This window comes from Megalopta genalis, chromosome 6, assembly GCF_051020955.1.
Source record: "Megalopta genalis isolate 19385.01 chromosome 6, iyMegGena1_principal, whole genome shotgun sequence".
Taxonomy (NCBI): Eukaryota; Metazoa; Arthropoda; class Insecta; order Hymenoptera; family Halictidae; genus Megalopta; species Megalopta genalis.
In genome coordinates, this window is record NC_135018.1 from 26,690,426 (window position 1) to 26,709,939 (window position 19,514).

A 19,514-nucleotide genomic window follows, 5' to 3' on the forward strand; every position below is an offset into this window, starting at 1 on the left:
TATTACAAATTAAATTTTTACGTCACCACAACTCAAATTAATTGTGTATTTCGATTGAATTGAGAGCTAAAATATGAGCAAACGAATGAGCTTTGTAAAATTGTTCTTATGCCACGCGATACAGTATAAACTGCCCAACGATTCACTAAGTGAAGCTAAAATGTAATCGCAATCTCTAGGAGTTCCTACGACGAATTAACCTAGTACATAAATCGAAAGTAGGGCTGCTAGAAAATTGTCTACGACATGTAAGGAAATAAGGAGACTGTAGGTGCTTTAGAACGTTAGTGTGAATGAATTTGGACGTTTGAATGATGGTTTAGTATGATAGTTTGAATGCTACGAGGCTCGATTGCTAACTTTGCTCGTTTTTTTTTCTGTTTGCAGAGGGCAACGTTAGCGGAGAAGGAAGTTTCCGCGTTAAAGGAGCAACTAGCCGCGTTAAAGGAGCAACTAGCCGCGGCAAACGATGGGAATTCGAAGACTGAGGGACACCAATTGTCTCAGACTATACAGGGAAGTGATCAGCAGCAGGTTCACGATGCCAGCAATCCCAGGAGAACGCCAAACAGCAACCTGGAGCAGGAACTGCAAGCGAAAGACAAAGAGGTGAGTAAAAAACTGAACGATACCTCCACTCTCCCTTCCATAAAAGCGAACAAAACTGTATTGCAATACAAATAATCGTCGATGGGTCCTACGCATACTAGACTTGTGTGAAATATGTATCATATTCTGAAATATGATCTTCGCAACAGAAGATCAACTATCGTTGAAGCTCATATATTTATATTTATACTCCGTTTAAAATGTATTTCTATAGATTCGAAGGCAGATATTGATTTATCCGCAAAATATTCGAAGAAGGCAGAAATAAATTTAACATTCGTCTTTCGATAATATTTCAGAATGTCACTTTTGAATGCATATATTAATAGCTATAAGTGACCGACCTCATTTTATGCTTTTCATCATCGAGTTCTTCGACAGCTGATAAAAATATACTTCCCTTCGAGATCGCGAACATGCAACGTGATATCATTTTAGGATTATTGCTAACGAGCTTTAAATATTCCTCTGTGATCTTAAAGCTTCTTAATAAGTTGCCAAATAAATTTCTGCGAAAGCGACAGGATCAGGAAATACTGTTTAACTGTTGCACACAGAGCTGTGCGCTGCGTGTGCGTCGATCTGAATGACTGACGTACTCGATAGAGCACGTGGTAGCCCACCCTCACTCCCTTTTCGTGCTAGGTTCTCCTCTCCCCCTCTCCACTCTCTCTTTCTTTTTCACTGTCTATCATTCTCTCTCTTTCTGTCTGTCTGTCTCTTCATCTCTCTCTCTCTCTCTCTCTCTCTCTCTCTCTCTCTCTCTCTCTCTGTTTTCTCTCGTACGCACGAAGCACGCGCACACCACACAGCGAAATTCACCCCCGAGTGCACTTCACCTTCCCAAGCCGCGATAAACGGCTCGAATCACGCTTTCGGGACGCAAAGTGTGACTAATGGCAGCCGACGAACCGACGGAATTGGTAATGAAAGAAGATCATAAATAGGAGACGGTGTATCGATGAATATTCATCCGGGGCCGGGCCAACAAGAATCGTCAGGGTTTCGACAGAGACAGTTTCGGTAGCTATGAAACGTCGCCTTGATGAGTCCAATCGGCTTTACGTCCGTTACCATCGATCCCTACGAGTCTCCCATTGCATCGTGCCCGAAAAATAATTTCACGTCCTCGAACGGATCTTCTTCCACTGAAGCTTCTACAGGAATGGGATAACTAGCCACTCGGTTTTAATTACTACAAAATCGAAAGATGAAGAAGAATTACTGTAAAATTTGTAGAACATTTTAGTAATTTACTCGCGTAATCTTGAAATATATCTGATCTTTTGATATCTGACAAATGATTCGGGGCATTGAGAAACAAAAATTTCTCTACTAAAATATCTAAACTAGACACAAACAATTTTGAAAACTAACCCCACTTCTTAAATGCCGATTCAATCAAAACCATAAGCTCCATGAAAATGCAAATTAGAAAACTGCGCTCTCCATTGACACCATTTTTCCCGTTGACAACATTTCGCACTCGTTTCGGGGGTGATCCGCGATTTCGTGGCAAAGCTGCAAAAAAACCACCCTCTCCGTTGGAATCCAGGCTTAAAAAAGGGACACAAAGTGCTCGAACCCTTCACTTACGGTTTACGAAGCGAAGTCTTGTAAGAATCTCTCGCACCCCATAACCGGGGGGTGCATAATGCGAGCGATGCGGTGGTGTGGGGCTTTAAACAAAGGCGAAAACACTTAAAGCGCCGATGGAGAGAGCGAAAGGAGTGATAAAAACACCGCTAAGAGTTCAATAAGTATCCTGCTTAGGGCCAATAACGTCGCACCCCTTTTTCGCCCCCGCCCCTAGCCGCCACTTTGCACCGGCTGCTCCGGTATTCTCGTTTTGAAGGAAATCGTTTGCTTTAGCTTGTTGTAATCCCGAACCCGATAATCCGCCACCCTTTTCTCCATCGTGGCGCTCTTCTTCTTTCACCCCCCCCCGCAACCCTCTCCCCACCCACACAACTGTCGAAGGATAGACGGAACAATCTTTGACGACAACGACGGCGACGACGACGATGAAGCCACCTTTTCACCGATAAGAATTTGCTCCTCGAACACAATGTCTTTATTGAGAAGCCATCGCGCGATGGGAATGATTTTTATTATTCCCCGATTAGGGGATGGAAATCGGAGGAGGCTCAGGCAACTCCGCCGGCATCGGAGACGATAATGAGGAGCAAATAATGGGACAATGTCGCCCGGGAAAGAGCTAGTTGTTCGAATATCTTCGCCGGGGGAGATGAATCTTTCAAGGGATCGAAGGGGGTGGGTTTTATGGACCCTGACAGTGCGAACGAATCACTTGATGCCGTTTCTATCGAAATATACCAACCCCGTCTCGCCCGGTGGATTATTTATTAGCCTGCTAAGCGATCGGAGCATCTTCCGCTCTGTTTATCGGCCGTTCTTAGTTGCTTTTCAGAATATTATTTACGGATCACAAGGTAGCAAAACATTAATCAAACTACGAGCACAGTGAGATTCAATTTCGTAGGAATAAATTGAGCGCTTCCAGTTCAGATGCGATTACAACTATCGAATTACGTCTCCAACTGAAAGTCTCGGGGATCAATTAATTAATTGAATTAATTTCGCCTACATTCGTATCGACCGATTGTTCTCCGGCTGCTCTTATCTCGGCAGGCTTTCGCTCGGATTCATGGAAAACAGGTAAACGCTTTTTACCATATTGACGTAGGCGAACTGTAAATAACGTGAAGTCATCATTTGCTATCAGTGACATTTGCGCTTTGGAGCATCTTCCAATTGTTTGAAGAGTCTGTCGTCTTCGAGACCCTTTGATCTTCGTCCAGAGGAAAAGAAAAACTGATATGCTCAGTTTTATTTTATTTATTATCATTAAAAGCATCGATTTAGCTCAGTCGGAGACGGATCCGCGGTGTCTCGGGAGGCCCGCGGTTTATTTTATTAATTTCTCTGCGGGATAAGCAAAACGTGAGCCGCGACGAAAGATCGCAGGATCGAGCAAGGGTCGTTTTCAAGGGAAAGAGTTCGCAATTAGACCGCTAACGACTTTCTTTCCCGACGGTGTTCCGTGCGAGCCGGCTAGCCCGCCACCATGGAAAGATGAAAGAGAGACAACGCGCCGCCGATGCCAACGCAAATACGCTTCGCGAGTGTTTCAAAACACGTTGGCTAATGTACCGAGGGCGATAGATCAAGAAATAACCGAGAACGTTATCCGCGCTTCTCCTAGCCGCGATCTTCGTGACTTCCTGCTTCCCGAACCAGAGAGATGTTATTCTTTCCCATAGATATCCGCTCGCAAATAGAACGAATTTTTTCGGTACTCTTCATAAGAATTACAATCACAATTCAAGCCCTACAGATGATTATTTCATTCACAAACGTTTAATTAAAATTCGTTCATCCTTCGAAGATGACCATTTTGTTGACATATCTTCAATTTCAATTTATTCTTTCCATGGAGAAGGCTATTCTCTTCATAAATGCCTAATTACATAGGCTGTTCCTTAGGCAAACATTTATTTTATAAACTAATGTAGAGAACATAATTTTTTAATTAGACTTTTATTTGGAGCAGTTTTGGATGTAACCTCAGCTTTAGCAATGTCAATGTTTTTTAATGCAAAATCAAATTTGACATTCTCTCTATAGAATTTAAAACTACCTGCACATTTATGGATATTTACATCCTTCGTTAGCTTAATTTATTTCAATGAAAATGGAAATAATATTATTATTATCATCGTAAGATTGAATTCTATTAAAATTATTCTAGTTACAAATTTCCTGAAAGGTCTTGTATTCTACGTCAATTTAAAATGATATCTGATTTTGAAATTCAATTGTCTTTCAAGAACTTTTCTTAATTATTGATGAGGCAAGCATTAGGTAGAAAGCATCCAAGAACGTATTGAAAAATGGTCCATTTAATATTACAAAATGGCAAGTTCGAGCTGAAGTTTGAGACGGTATATCGACAATCAACGCCTGATTCGCGGTTTTATCGATAATTGCGATCACCTGCGGTCACGTGTGCCGCGAAGCCATCGCGGAGACATCGACGCCGCGGCCATATTGGGAACGCCGGTAGGCCGAACCAATACGATCCGCGATATTACCGTATATTTACCCTGATACGAAGATTTGCTGATAATTGGCGCGATAAGAAGAAATCGAGTGCGCAATACCTGCCGCAACAAACAATCGCCACGGACGGGACGACGAAATTTTATCGTTCCGGAGCGAGCCTAGCGCCGTTGAAACCAGCTGTTGTGAAACGGATTAGAAGCCGACTGACAGATCGGTGGGTGGATGGAGAAACCGAGGCTTTCACGGTTGCGTAATGTTTCTACGGGAAAATCTCTTGCCGCGCCTTTAGGCGATCGCGATCGGCACTTTCTGAGAATCGCGACGTTTTTCGAATCGGCCTACCTTTCTCGATCTCTCCACAGCGAGTCGTAAAAATCGGCAAGCTACCACACGCGTTCTCGCGTCTTATTGGTCCTTTAAAATATCACGCGCGATTCAGAAAACTTCGTCAAAAAGCTAGAAGGTTGTTAGAAGAATCCTACCTTTCTGAAGATTGGTGAACCGATTCGTAAATATTTGAACGATACTAGAGGGAACGTTGTAGAACAAAGTGCCGATTATAATTAACGATAACGATTTTATAGTTAATAATATATGAAGGCAGAATCGCGTTCGCTAGGGATCGGCGCCGCGTCGGTAAAAGTCGCCAGAGGATTTTTTCACAATGAACCACTGGAAACGAATTTAGGTTACGCGTTATCATATCTGTCCATGTCATTGTTGAACGAGCAAATAGCGAATTAATAGCCTCGTAAATTTACATTCCGATGCGGTAAATAAAAAATCGATATAGCGCCGCGAAAATTCGTTATCAGTGATATCGTTTCTGCGTCAGATAACAGGGCATTATCAAGTTCGAGAACGATTCGAGACGATAAAAGGAGGGGTGGAATTCTACGGACCGCGACTCGAACAAGAGGAATCCCGTTCTGCCGATTATTCTACTATTTTTGGGCGGAATCTGGCGCAACGGAATGAACCAATTCAATGTCGGACGATGCAGAAGGGCTCTAGGCATCTAAGGAGGGGATGGGATTCCTGGCAAAAAACTGGCATTATTGCGCTCGAGCGAAAATGACGTGGACAGAGGCGCAGCCTGACGGATAGAGCCAATATCGTTAGGTTTCGTTTCGTAAGTTTCAAGTAGAACAAAATATAGAAACTGGCCAGAATAACTCTCCTCTCTCCGCGCCAATGGTTTTTTCCACCCTGGCCAACCTGTACGCTGGCCCTCTTAACTGTGTAACCCGTGAAATTGCATTCGTAACGAGGACGTTGCACGCGGTGAAAACCGAGAAAACCGAACCGCTTGTTCGCTCGACTTGAAGGAGTCTTCGCTCTCATCAACGTTACCGGATGTTTGATATTATTTTCCAATTATTAACGAGTCACCACCGTGCCGAATCAACGCCATCTGACGAGACGCCCCCGCAACATCCTTTGGGGATGGTCTCCTTCTGGAGCTGATGATAATGCTGCGCCGCACTTCACTGCGAAGGTGTCCTTATTTGCATTCGATGGAAAATGGTATTCGATCGCTTGTAAATCTGTTGTAGAAATTTTTATACAGCTTATATGCTCTTTGTAAACTTTGCTATCAGATATACGATAATCTTTATGTGAAAACAATCAAATTAATTATATTCGAAGAACTTGTTCTGTGATACTGTTTTCTTCATATTTTGTGAGAGCATACATTGCATTTGATAAAAACAACTGCGAGGGCTGTGTCGAACTAAAACGGTGTTGACGCACGTGGAAATTCTTCTATCGTATTAATGTAGTAGTAGTATAATAGTAGTACAAAAGGAAGATGATACGTAAAAAAGACAAAATAGAAATTATATAAAAAAATATAATCGCTTATAAAGGTTAATACAAATAATGGTTATTGTTTAGAATTGCGTCCCCCTCATCAATTTTGTTGCATCTCTGTTATATTCTATTGTTTGATGTGTAGATTAAGAATCTGAAACGACAAATTGTCGCTCTCTTCTCGTGTTTGAGATATAAATGTTTATATGTATATAGATGTTCATATATACAGATAGAAGTAGCCGCTTCCGATTTCGATGATTTCTTAATACGTTTGAATAATGTTTTGAATAACTTTTGATGAAGGAATTGTCAGCCACAAATTTCCTAATGTATCAATGCATGTAGGAAGCAAGTAGAAATTCCTGCAGCGTCCCTAATTTACCAAATCGACGACTATCCCTGTTTAAAAGGAACCTCTAGCATCGCTTTCCGAGCGATGAAATAAATATCGCGTTGCTATTACGCGAGAACAGAATCGCCGATTGGCCATCGTTCCCTTAATTCCCACGAGGCCGCAGTAGACTCCGCCTCTGCCGGCAAGTAATATCGCGCAATTACAAATAAGGAAGGATCGGGCTGCATGCACGGCGGCCGATAAAGGAAAAAAGAGGGAGAGGAAAGACGGGCCGGATGCTCCATCATCGTCGGCTGAAACATTAATTAGAAAATCTGAATAATTAGGAACTAACTTTTACGCGATGTGTAAAACTCGTTTCTCCGCCCCCTGTACGCGTACACACGTGCACGCACGCATACACCCAGCCGCTACGAGCGCGTATACATGCATAGGAGGACGCGCGTGCGCTCGCGGGCATTCGGACGTCACGTTGGTGTGCGTGTACGTCGCCGGTGGCCAGGGTGCGGGGGTGGAGGTCCGCTTTCCTCTGACGGGTGAACGGCAGCGGTTACACCCCTGCTGCACCTTCACCCTCGCTCCGTATACTTTTAAAAAGGGTTTTACAGTTCGAACAGATCGATCGGGCCACCCTCGTCACCCCCCCCCGACCCACCCCCCGGAGATGCGTATCTGGTCACGGCGGCAGCTGATTATATCGTAATTACGGTTTTAAGTATATTTCATCGAGCACGCGAACGAGCGAGCCTCGAAACGGGGCTGGCAGGACGGAACGGGGGATGGAAGGGGTTGCTCAAAGCCTCGTGCCCTTCGATTTAATGCCGACCCGACGATCGTTGCGCCTCCTTCGTTCCTCCCCCTCTTCGAGATGTATCGTGTCGAGCGCTCGGCCCAGAACTCGAGGGTGTTTTGTTTCTTGGCCGGCCAGGCACTCATGACTTGACCACTCATCGATAGGCAATCTTTTCTTATCGGGTCACTGGAGATTTATAGAAACGAGCCACGATGGTGGACTGTCATGACTTCCTCCTTCCCCTGGACACGAACGAACCCCACGATCTAGAGCGAGATACAGAAGGCAGTGCTGCGTGATGGTGCGAAGCCGTGACCACCACCGAGCCACTGGAACCACTAACTAGAATTATCGCTTATAACCGTGACGAACGCGAGCTCGGGAATTACACGCTTGATCCGCGCGCCGAGCCGAGCCGAGCCGAGCCGCGCACCGGAGATCTATGGCGGAATATGGGGAGTTTTTCGGCTTGATTTACACAGCCGCTTCCAGAGTGCACCCGGTCGCCACGCGATCGTCGCTTTCCAGCCTGTGCTGTGGCGTGGACGATTCCGCAGGTTTGATTGATCGATGCCAGTCTTCAACGTTAACCCAGAGCCGTCGATTGGAATTAGAAATTTCCGAGCGTCCAAACTCCCGATTCGTCGATCGAAGTATGTACCTCCGTTTCGAATCGTCGTCGAACCTTGGGAATCTGATTTTCTAACTGATTTTATGCTTTCGAGACGAATTGATACGATCGTGAACGTCTTCTTTGCTAATGAAACACTGCGCGATAAGAAGAAATTTTAGCAGATTATTCGTTGATGAATAATAAATCAATCAGTGCAAGAACCTGCTAGTTTCAGATGAAAAGAGATAAGATTAAAATGAGATTCCGAGATGAAAGTTGGAGATAAGATTGATAAAGAATACGCGAGAACGTTTTATGGTCACTGAAGCTGCGAATATATGTCGAATCGATAAGATGGATTAATCTCCTTTCTTCGCGTCCGAATTAAAATTATTCGTTCTCGTACAATTTATACTGTTGGAGCTTTTCTTTTTCAATTTTTCACGAGCATACAGGCATGCTTGGTTAGAAAACTGATGCTGATGTGTATCTCGCGGTGCTTCAATAGTTTACGCGAAGTTGCCTGTGTTAATGTTCTGGATCATTGTTTGCCAGACGTACGATTAAAATAAACCGGCAGGATTGATCCCCAGATTGGGTTTAGATGGTAACTTGTATCTCTATTCACGTTATCGAGATGTTTCATTATCCAGTGATTCGTCCTTATAGATTTTGCATCGCACGATATCACCAATATTAACACTTTTGTTGACCGGTGACGTAAATTGACGTTTCCCAATTTCGTACGCTAATAACAGGCAGTGTCGATTGATATCTTTCATTTGCTAGGTATTGATGATCTGGTAGATCAAATAGCAAACCTCTATATTTCAATTATTACGATTCTGATGGAAACTGGGATCTCGTGTGTGACGTCCGGTCAACAATATGTTAACACGTTGAGGGTCGCATCGTTCACATATGGGTGACATTAATTTTTTACTACTTCTTAAACTTCGTTTTTATTGTAATATAATCGAACAATTGTAATTTTGCTAGGATAATTTTGATTTTAGGATATAAAATCGTTAAAATGCCATCCACGATGATAAATTTTAACTTTTTAGTTTTTCAGTATCATTGATCATATTATCTAGCGTGCGAATTTTCGAGGCTGATTTTCGCCACTTAAAGTGTTAAATAATTCCAATAATAACGCGATCCATCTCGCGAGCACCGCGAACAGAATCGAGACTTTGATTTCGGAATTCTTGTAAAATGCGTTTCTCGCACAGCAACGGCCCCGGAAAAAAAATAGAAGCAGCCGCGGGCAAGTTGCGCGGGTTCCGCTTAAAAGTGCCTTAAATTTTAGATTACATTAAAACCGGGCTCCGAAGGTAATCGCGTTTCAAGTTCGGGTGCGGTGCGGTGGCCGGCCCCGCGCGGCTACATCTCGTAAAAACGCGGGAAAAAAAGGCGAAATAAAGGAAACGTTCTCACGCATACGAACTTATCCGCGACAGGGAAAGGAAGCTCGGCCCCTCGCTCGGTCTCGCTCACGTGTGTGCGTGGGTGGAGAGAAGATACGAATGGGAGGGAGGGGTGGTGCGGGCGCGGGGAGGAGGGGAGAGGCGAGTATAGGTGGAGGCTGGAAAAACCATGGCGTCTCTCGAAATTAATTTTTTTTGTTGGCCGAGATAAAAACCTAACGAAGCCGCGGCGCGCTTTATTACGCGAAAGCGAACGACGGAAGAGGTGGAGCGAGCGAAAGACAAGGGAGGAAGAGGGACGCGTGTATTCAGAAGAGGGAAAAGAGACAGAGACGGAGGGACGGAAAAGGGGGATTGATATAGGTGTTCCTGGTGGCGATGGCGGAGCAAAGGGAGGACAGAGCAAGAGAGACGGAGAGAGAGAGCGGCAGAACGGTGAGCTGGGATGGGCCGGGGTGGGAGAGTGGGCAGGGGGTGGCGCGGCTGAGACACAAATACGCTGAAAATTAGATTCATAACTTTTCTGCTGCGCTTTCGCGGCGGAACGACTAAAGGCTGGCCGGGCTAGTTAAAAATTCCGTGTGCCCACGAATATCAATCCCTACCCTCCTCTCCCCGCCTCCCGCGCCGAGGCTCGCCGCCTCCCTTGGCTCATACACGACGACGTAGGGGGGAGGGGGAAGAGATCACCTACGACCCCACTTTTTCCACCCTCCTCCTACGGCCCCGGTATCCTACACGGTTATATGGTCTGGTAGCTGTGTGCCTTTCCTCCGCGCTCTACGTACACGCCTCCATCGTCCAGACGGACGACCAGGAATTATCTCCGTTTTTCCGCAAACGCGATTAACCAGAAACGTCGTTCAGCAAGCCCTCCGGGCCCTCTCGACCAGAGGGTGCCGCTCTCCTTCGGCTTTCGACTCGATTCGACTCGACCCGACTCGACCCGACCCGACTCGACTCGACTCGACTCGACTCGACTCCGTCGATTGATAATTCACGATTAATCCCGCCACGAGAGCCAACCCTCTCCGTCTCTCGTCTAGCTGGTTATGTAGCTCGATCTCCCTTCGTTGGCCACCCTCTAACTCCTTGCAGAATCGACGTCACCGAAAATTCTATGGACGCCCCGTAATTTTGCCGGAAATTCGGAAGAAGAATTGTTTTTCACTCCCGCTACCGGCCAGTGGCAACGATTTTTTTCCTCGCCTCCAGGCTTCGTTGCCTGTAATTAGCGCGACCCGGAGCATGAGGGTCTAATCTGCTAACGGCTTGTTGCCGCTCGCTGTCTATCGCTTTACAACATTATTTGTCTTATTCGAGGGAAATCAGTGAAAAGTCTATTAACACTGGACTCGATTCCGTGTTTGACCCTCGCTTGGGGAGTGATTCTCACGATTTCGTGACTGCCTTGATTCATTCAAATTTTATCTGCCACGTTCTTTTTTTTACAGATTTTTGGAGCTACTTCTTTAATCGAAGCCATACTTAAATGAACTCGATATTGATTCTGTGCGAGGATTAGTCTTCGTACGATCAATGTTGATCATCTTATTCGATCTAACATAAATATTTTAAGAGTAGTAGAACATTTGTAATTTAGGGTCTGAAGGGACTCAAGTTCTCGCAATAAAAGTCCTCGCTTTGATTTACACAATTTCTGTGATTGGTTATCTGTTCGATGATTAGAGTAATTAATGATTGTTAACGTGTATCGCAGTGCTTCTTCCTTATAGTCACTTTCCCGGTAGTGATACGCTATTCTAGATAACAGTGGGCGACGCTCTGTAATACTCTTTTGTCACCATCGATGATTTAAAATGGCTCGGACGTCATTGTCTTTCCTCTATTCACGTCAACGAAACCAATAAGACGAAAATAAGGGTCGTCCGGTATATTTAGTTGCATAATGCGATAGAGATGGCGAAGCAATTATGTGGCGGCCGATTGAATACGATTATATCACGTAGGGAGGCGCAATCTAGTTCTTGGACAATTGAATAAGAATAAATGGAACAGCCATGTCGACCAGGAGTGCATAAATAAAGCAGTATTAACATACTATCTTTATGGCGTAATATAACCTGACGGGTCGTTGAACCTATGTATTTCACCCAAGAGCCCCAGACTTTCTACATTCAACATCATTCGTCAACGATTTACATCGGGCATCGGCAATTATACATACATTTTACGACGTACCTAAAAATCGTTGACATTAAAATTACGTATCAGTCAAAGTGACTAACGTGTTTCCTGCAGGAGACTCTTCATGAAGACTTTGATGAACTTTTGTTGCGGTAGACGCATAAATAAACAAGTTTATTCAGCCATTTCCCGTGAAATAGCCTCCATGCTTTTAACGATTAAAACTTAATGAAAAAAAAATCAGCGAGAGAAACTCGGAGTAGGTTATTTCGATGCTGCTGGCAGTCTTAATCTATTGCTCGTTTCCTCCTTTTTTATTGTTTTCTCATACGACACTTACATTTTGACACAAATCTATTAAATGATTATTCCCTGGAAGCTCTTTTAACTCCAAAATATTTTTCATTTCCTGTACCTGTGGGATGCAGTCTATTTGACCATGCGACACTGATACGTCGCACAGCTTATTAAATCAACAAAAATTTACTAATGTAACAATTGTGTCGAAAAATGGTACTTAAAATAATTTTTAGCGGTGCCTCAGCGCCGGTATTTGATGAAAAGGTTGCCATTAAAATACAAAATTTACTTTCATTGCTCGTATCGAACGAACCCTGGCGATCATAAAATAGAGGTGCGCTTATCAGTAGCGCCATGAATCTTCATGCATTATGGTACAATGGCAGACGTTATTGCGCAAGGTCCAGCAGAATAAAGACTTCTAGCACCCTTCTTTCTAAAGAAGAATACTCGTTAAAATACCCAGCTTCTGAGCGATTCTTACGTTTGCCAACCATTTTTTGAAAAAATCGCGTAGTCTCTGCCAAATAAATTCACAGGAAGAAAAGCGTCGTTTTTTCGAGATCATCGATATTTGCATGATCGAGGAGGCCGTCGGTCACATTGAGTCACCGTCTGATGTTGTGCGGAACTGTTTCTGAGATTTTCGGGCGGTCCGGTTCGATCGAATTGGCAAGATGTCAAAGGCTCGTTAGCCTGGAGGGGCCGGGGCGGTCACGAGAGACCGGCTCGCGGGAATATAGGTTCGAAAGTGTAATAATAACGGCGCGACATTCCTTGGCGGTGGCATTCGCGAAATGTACAGTAAATCGAGCGTGCGATACAGCTCGGGCCCGTTGAATTATCGTCAGATAAGAATTCCCCCACGACGTTTATTCGTGGCACCAAACAAAAACTGCGCGCGAGCGCGCGCGTGTATCGTGTATCGTGCGCGTCCGAACCCGCGGACGACGGTGTATTATTACGCAATAGGATGTAATATAATGCTATGGAGTTCTTGGATTGTGTTCCGCATTGTCGCCAGAGCTTTATGCGATTTCGTTGCGGGGCATTGTTCCCCTCTTCCGCGTCACCGACCACTTTTTAACCATTTTCACGCGAGATGCGAAGCTGCCATGTCGCCGGGCGCGCTTGAAACCCCTTTTAACGTTACACATGTAGCCGTGCAACAATGGCGGGGGTTGAAACCGTTCGAATACCGAAACTGCACCTGAAACGCTGGCATATTTGTGGAATCGGTTTTCCGGCGAACCGTTTACATCGGAATTTATTTATTTGCCGGTGCAATGTTTCGGGGATGAAACGAAGGCAGACGAGGCTGACGATGGCCTACTACAGAGAAGAATTTATCCTGAGCTGCTTACATGAAACCAGAATTATTTAAACAAGAACAATCATCCGTAACAAACAGTTTTTTCGGATGATTTTTACGAGCCTCGAGTATTTTTCTAAATCTGTAGAATCTCCTTCGAAATGTCAAACTTTGATATTTAATTTAAACAATCGTCTGTCTTCTTTGGAGTTGGGGGGAACTATAATTCAGATGCAGACTTTCCTCATTGCGAGAAACAAGGAGTGTTACTGATTATTAACATATATATTGTTTACTGACCTTTTGTGTTAAGATAATTTACAGTTAAATTAATTTATAGTAACTTTTTAATTTATTTCGCTTGTCTTTTTAACATTTTGGCAAGTATAGATGACATTTTAAGACAAAAGTCAAAATTTTCGAAAACGTGACTTATGCCACTATAATTCTAACCACTCAATTAAAATATTCTTCCGGTACACCATCTAGAAGTATTTCTTTTTACCATGACTTTTTTGCCCGAATTCAAGGGATGAAGATTGTAGTGATTTTACCGAGGGAAAAGTTATGTCAACGCCATTCCATATAATTATATAAATACATAATTGCATAAGTAAATAATTATATAAATATATAAAATTATTAAATTAATTTTTATTAAACAAATAAGACACAGACAATTCAAAATTCTGACATTAGACTTTTCTATGGAAGCTGTTTCGCCTTTTCAACAGGAAACAGCCATCTCTTGTTTCGCAATAAATCAGTGCACGGGAATTTTGCAAGGGCTGATTTAACAGGCTGAAAACCGGTCTCTTCCGGCTTGAATTTGATAATGCTGGGCTTTCGGGGATTTTCCAAAGGATGGAGGGATGAACGCAGGCCAGAGCAGAACTGCGAACGGCTCTGATCGGAACACCTTCTGAATAAGTCTGTTGAAAAAAGTCTCGAACGATTTTTCGTTCGGTTGTGAAATAACCGTGGTCTTTTACGACCCGAAAAGGGAAATCCCCTGAAAAGCTAGCACTCCGCGGGCGCGTAACTTATCAGTCCTCCGAGTTTCCCCGGCGACGGAACCCTTTCCACCTTCGCTTTTAGCCCCAGCAAGTATATGATATTTAGAATTAATCCTTCCTTTGTGCGGAATTCTCGCTCGCTCTCGTCCCGGCACCGACTGTCTGTCTGTCCGTCTGTCTTTTTATCGCGCCGATATGGAGTCGTATGAATTTTACTCCATTATTCGTGCCGTCTGTGCCCGCTGGTCGACCGAGTCGCGGCAAGGAGGGAAGGGTGGAAAAAGGAGGAACGGATGGATATAGAGACTGGAGGACGAGGAGGAGGTTGGGGGCGGGGGCTCGTCTTTTTGTCTTCGCCACCGAGACTGCCGAGGCTTTCATTTCGAATCCTCAATCACCGTCGGTGATCAATCACAATTGAATTCGAGCGGCGAGCACGCCGCACGCCGCCGAAAAAAACGAGTCCAAGAGGAGCGCTTGCGAAGACGCCCGATCGCTAAGATGGCGGCGCATCGGAAATTTCAGTCTTCGTCTGCAATATCTGCGTCACCTGTAATTCCTATTGTATGGCTAAATGTGATCACAAGGTTGTTTTAGACTATTTTCTTGTTTAGAGAGTGAATTACTTGTCTGGATCCAGCTTTTATTAGGTTAGATTTTAGTGGTCGCCATATTGGCTACTGAATAGGGCTCCTCCTTATCTATAAGGGCTCGCGTATCTTATTCTTAGAATCGCTCAGAAATAATTTAATTATTTAACCTGTAGAGGGCCGGCAAATTTCCTCGCATAAATCAGTAATTTTATTTTAAATATTATTATATTTGCATGAGAGGTACTTCTTTCAGAAAATTACTGTCGTGACACGAGGCAATATATTGGCTTTACCCCCTAAAGGGTAATGATAGACCTATTAGAGAAATCTAAATAACGCGCTAATTCTTTACTTCGCAATAAATATACGCTCACAAATTTTTTATCTTACAATAAAATGAATTATCTTATTTATGTCTGTACTGTAATACAACTCGATTGTAGTCTCAATTTCCAGGATTTCGTGATTTTTATAAATAATTTTGAGGACTTCATTGTCATTCATTGGATGAGTTGATCATTGTCATTCTTGTTCATCGAAATGACAATCTTGTTGAAAAAATAATTTCAAATATTTTGTTAGCAATGAGATACTGGGTCATAATTCGTTTAGTAAACAGAGGAAAAATGTATGCTTAAAATCTTCAATAAAGAATCATTAAAATTACTTATACGTCTGGCCATTGATTTTTATGATAAAAAGAATATGAACCGCGCCATAAATTTGTCGGTGCATAAACTGTATATAACAGGAAAAATCTGGAAACCGATTGAAGGATCAACGATGAACTTCGTACCAGGAAACAGCACGTCTATTTGATCGCGTAGAGGCCAGAGCCCTTTTGATTTCTGTCCTTCTGGAAACTACTCGTAACTTTCCGTTTGAAGAGTGGCCTTCAGCTCGAATCGAATCTCGATAAATTCGCGGGCTCGTCGTCATCGATAAGCAGATACCGGTAAAGTAACGCAACCGCCACGCCGGTTAAAGTCAGACAGTAATCGGAAGGGAGAGACGGTCTAATGCCGAAGTCAGGGCGGAGGGAGTGGGCAAAAGGGGGTGGCCCGGCCCGTGGATACCTTTTGAAGCTACCCCAGCCGCGGGCCGAAGGATAATGCGCAAAGCAAAGGATAATTCCCCGATACGGGGACGGAATCCGTGTGGCGGTACGCGTACGTCGGCGGGGGCGGGAAACGGAGGGGTTCGGGGGTTGCAGAGGGGTTGTAGGCAGGGTTGCCGGAGTAAAAAACTCTTATTTAAAAATGTATTTACCGTCTGGCTCGCAAGGATCGCCGACCGCCTGGAAACTTGGCTGTTTACCCCGGCTTGCGAGCGAGCGAGCACGCGCGCGCGCGCGTGTGTGCACCCATCGCCCCTTTATCTGGAGACGTAGGAATCGCGGGGGCCTACCCCCGTTGTTATCCGTGGACGCGTGTGTGCAAATACCGGCGCGGAACGGCGGTGTGGCGGGGGTGCACGAGGCGAGGCATCGAGAAGGAACCCGTGAGTCCGTTTCCCTGGCCTTTCAAACCTTTTCGGGGACTCCAGGCGGCGAGGAGTGGGATAACTGCAACCCTTATGAAGCTACGCGACCCTTGCGGTTCGCTCGATTGTTACCGACTGGACGACAGGTCGGAATTAGAGGGTAGCTTCCTCTTTTTCCTCTACTCTTTTCTCGATTCTCGATTCTCGATTCACGATTCCTTTGGCCCGCCTTTTTTCTCTCCTGGCCAGCTTGGAACTGGAACAGCGGAGCGTGCTTCTTAGTTCCGGAAGGCATCGGAGCGTTGCACAATATTATTTCGTCCAGAATACGTCGCTGTGGTCCACCCCTACCGACGAATAGCTTTGGTGAAATAAAAGTTTTCAGCATTTGTCGCGGCAGATAGGTGTCACTGAAATATTGCATTGCAATGCAAATATTCCGTATTTAACGATTTTAATCGATTTTTAGTTTTCCCGTATTTCGTGCTGCAGATACTATTTTTTTTTCACAAATGCATAAAATCCGCAACCTAGTGATTTTGTAGCTCAGCGGCTTCTCACAATTTTGACCATTTCATCGTCATCTTTAATTAAGGAACAAGATCTTAAATTACATAATTTCATGTATATACTTTGTAGCTTTTAAAGGAAAATATCGAGGAATGTGACGTGTAGATGCGGTCTTGTGAAGGTTATACAGCGAAATGGACGTCGATGGTAACGATTCTAACTTCTTCATACTTTATCTGAAAGAAATAAAAAGACTAGATCTAGTCCAGGCTCTAATCGCCAATGTCAACATCTCCCGATTAATTACTAGTTTCAGTGACAAAATAAAGCTATTTGATCGAAACATCGATATCTTTTATACCATTGCAATAATACACGCAGAAAATGAAACGTGTAATTCTAAAAAAAGATAGCGGACTACCCTTGCATTTTGCAAATGCGTGACCCAACGAAACCGGCGTACACTTTCGTTAAAATTCTGCAAAACCCTACATGTATCTGTCCCGGTAATACAATAACTGCGTAAAGTTTGAAAATCCGGAAAACGCTACTGTTTACAAAATGGCCGAACAAAGTTGAGCGCTTCGGGATTCTCGAATGGCTCCGGTTAAAACAGCGCAACGAACTCCGGCCGCTTAAAAAATCTGCGCTGTCAGCCGGCAGCACACTTTCCGTTTGTTAATAGTCAAGAATCGGTCATTAACCGGATAAATTCCGCACGAGCCCAGGTCGCAGCCGCAGCGTCGACAACGCGGTCGTTGCCGTGGCATTGTCTTGCCGGCACGGCGCGGCGGGGAGTGCGAAAAGTGTAACTTTAAGCGTGAAAATGTGTACACACGCGGTCCCGATGCCGAAGTTCGTGTCGAAGCAGCCCGCGGAAAATGTATCTGGGATAGATGGATGAAATGTAACTATCAAAGTTGGCGATCACAGCTTGACGGCATTTCTCCCCCCCCCCCCCGCAGCGGGAACCGGAAACTCACCCCCTCCCCGGCCCGCGACGTTCGTCCCCAACGCTTGCTCACAATTTATATTACGACCGAGGCGCGCATATAATTAATTTAATTAAACGCTCCGCACTGAAAATTGTCCTATTAGTTCGGCAACTTTTGACGGCTGTTGGCTGTCCCGCTACCCCTCGGCTCCTACGGTTCGTTTTCCGCGCTTTAGTTCGCCCTTCTCTTCGTGTTTTCGTCGCCGCGCCACCGACCGAAAGAACTTCTTTTTTTGCCATCAGCGAAACTGACGAAACCGAAGTCGAGGACCTCCTAAAATTTTTGGGAAAGAGTATCCAAACATTTTTTAAAATACCGACCGTCTCCAGGTCGGATATAGTTGAACCTACACAAATTTTTAATTACTTTTTATTCGACTACTACATTTTGATTTTATCAAGTTAATTTGTCGTCTCAGTCCATAGAAGGCGTTTGTACGAAATGAATGTTTACTTTGCTTTCTCAGCGAGCCTCTTCTTTTATTTTTGCGATTTAATCTTTTCATTTATTCCACAGAACACTAAATCAATCTTATATAGTTTTTTAACCGAGCTGATCTGTTAATTTTAACGAATTTCTATATCATCTTTTCTTCATACAGATTGATACAAATACCGTCTTTGTACGATGAACAAAATAACATGTGTAAAACGATCTGCAGTACTTCAAACGTAAGAGTAAACTACAATTTACTCTGTCTGTAATTTAATGGTCACTTACGTCGTTCGAAAGACAATGTTATAAATAAGTGTCTCCGTGTAGAAAAGAACAAGCGGTCCTATTCCATTCCTATTTTAATATCGCTGTTCAGACAATTGCATATGTTCTAACGCCGAGTCACTTGATTTCGGTTCAACTGGACCACGTTTCGTATTGCGCCGTCCCCAACGAAAGACGAATATTATCGGCATCGCATTGGTTCGAAAATGATCGCGACCCGATACGCAGAGTGTCCGCGTGTCTTGGCATAATCGGCGCGTGTTGTCATCAGAATTAAGCTATTAACGCCCACCGAGCAGCGCCGCTTTGCCAAGAGTAATCGACTCCGCATCGAGATTTGGACGGGCTGCGAAACACCGGCATTTGTCAAGCGGCTTTAAAGTCCGCTTCAACAAGTATCTTTGAAAGGGACGGAGAAATATTGCTAGGTGTCTTCGCCGCCGCGTCCCGGCAATATCGGAATTGTTTACTCGCGCGATAAATCTGTAACGCTGAGCGGAAAGACTGGCCGCCGAAACTCCGCCGAGGATGCCCGCGCGGAAGCTGAATCTTGCGATTGCTTGTGTTTTCTTTTTCTCGCCTGTTCTCCCTCGATTCCACCATTAACTTCTCCGTCCGTCAAAATTTATAGCAGCAGATGCAAAAGTCGTCAGAAAATTGAATCATGACGCTTGAACTGTTCCTGAACACGTTGCAACACGCTCGTTCCTATCTTTCTGGCTGATAGTTATTCC

General features: G+C 44.3%; 1 protein-coding gene across 4 annotated transcripts in view; it reads left to right on the plus strand.

Annotated features, from left to right (window-relative positions):
- The window catches only part of cut (homeobox protein, cut), a 150,538-nt gene that overhangs the window by 75,218 nt on the left and 55,806 nt on the right, over positions 1-19,514 (plus strand). For all 4 annotated transcript variants that reach the window (XM_033473826.2, XM_033473827.2, XM_033473824.2 and 1 more), the window contains exon 3: positions 388-609. In XM_033473826.2, coding sequence (XP_033329717.2) covers positions 388-609 — 222 coding nt within the window. The remainder of the gene's footprint in view (positions 1-387; positions 610-19,514) is intronic.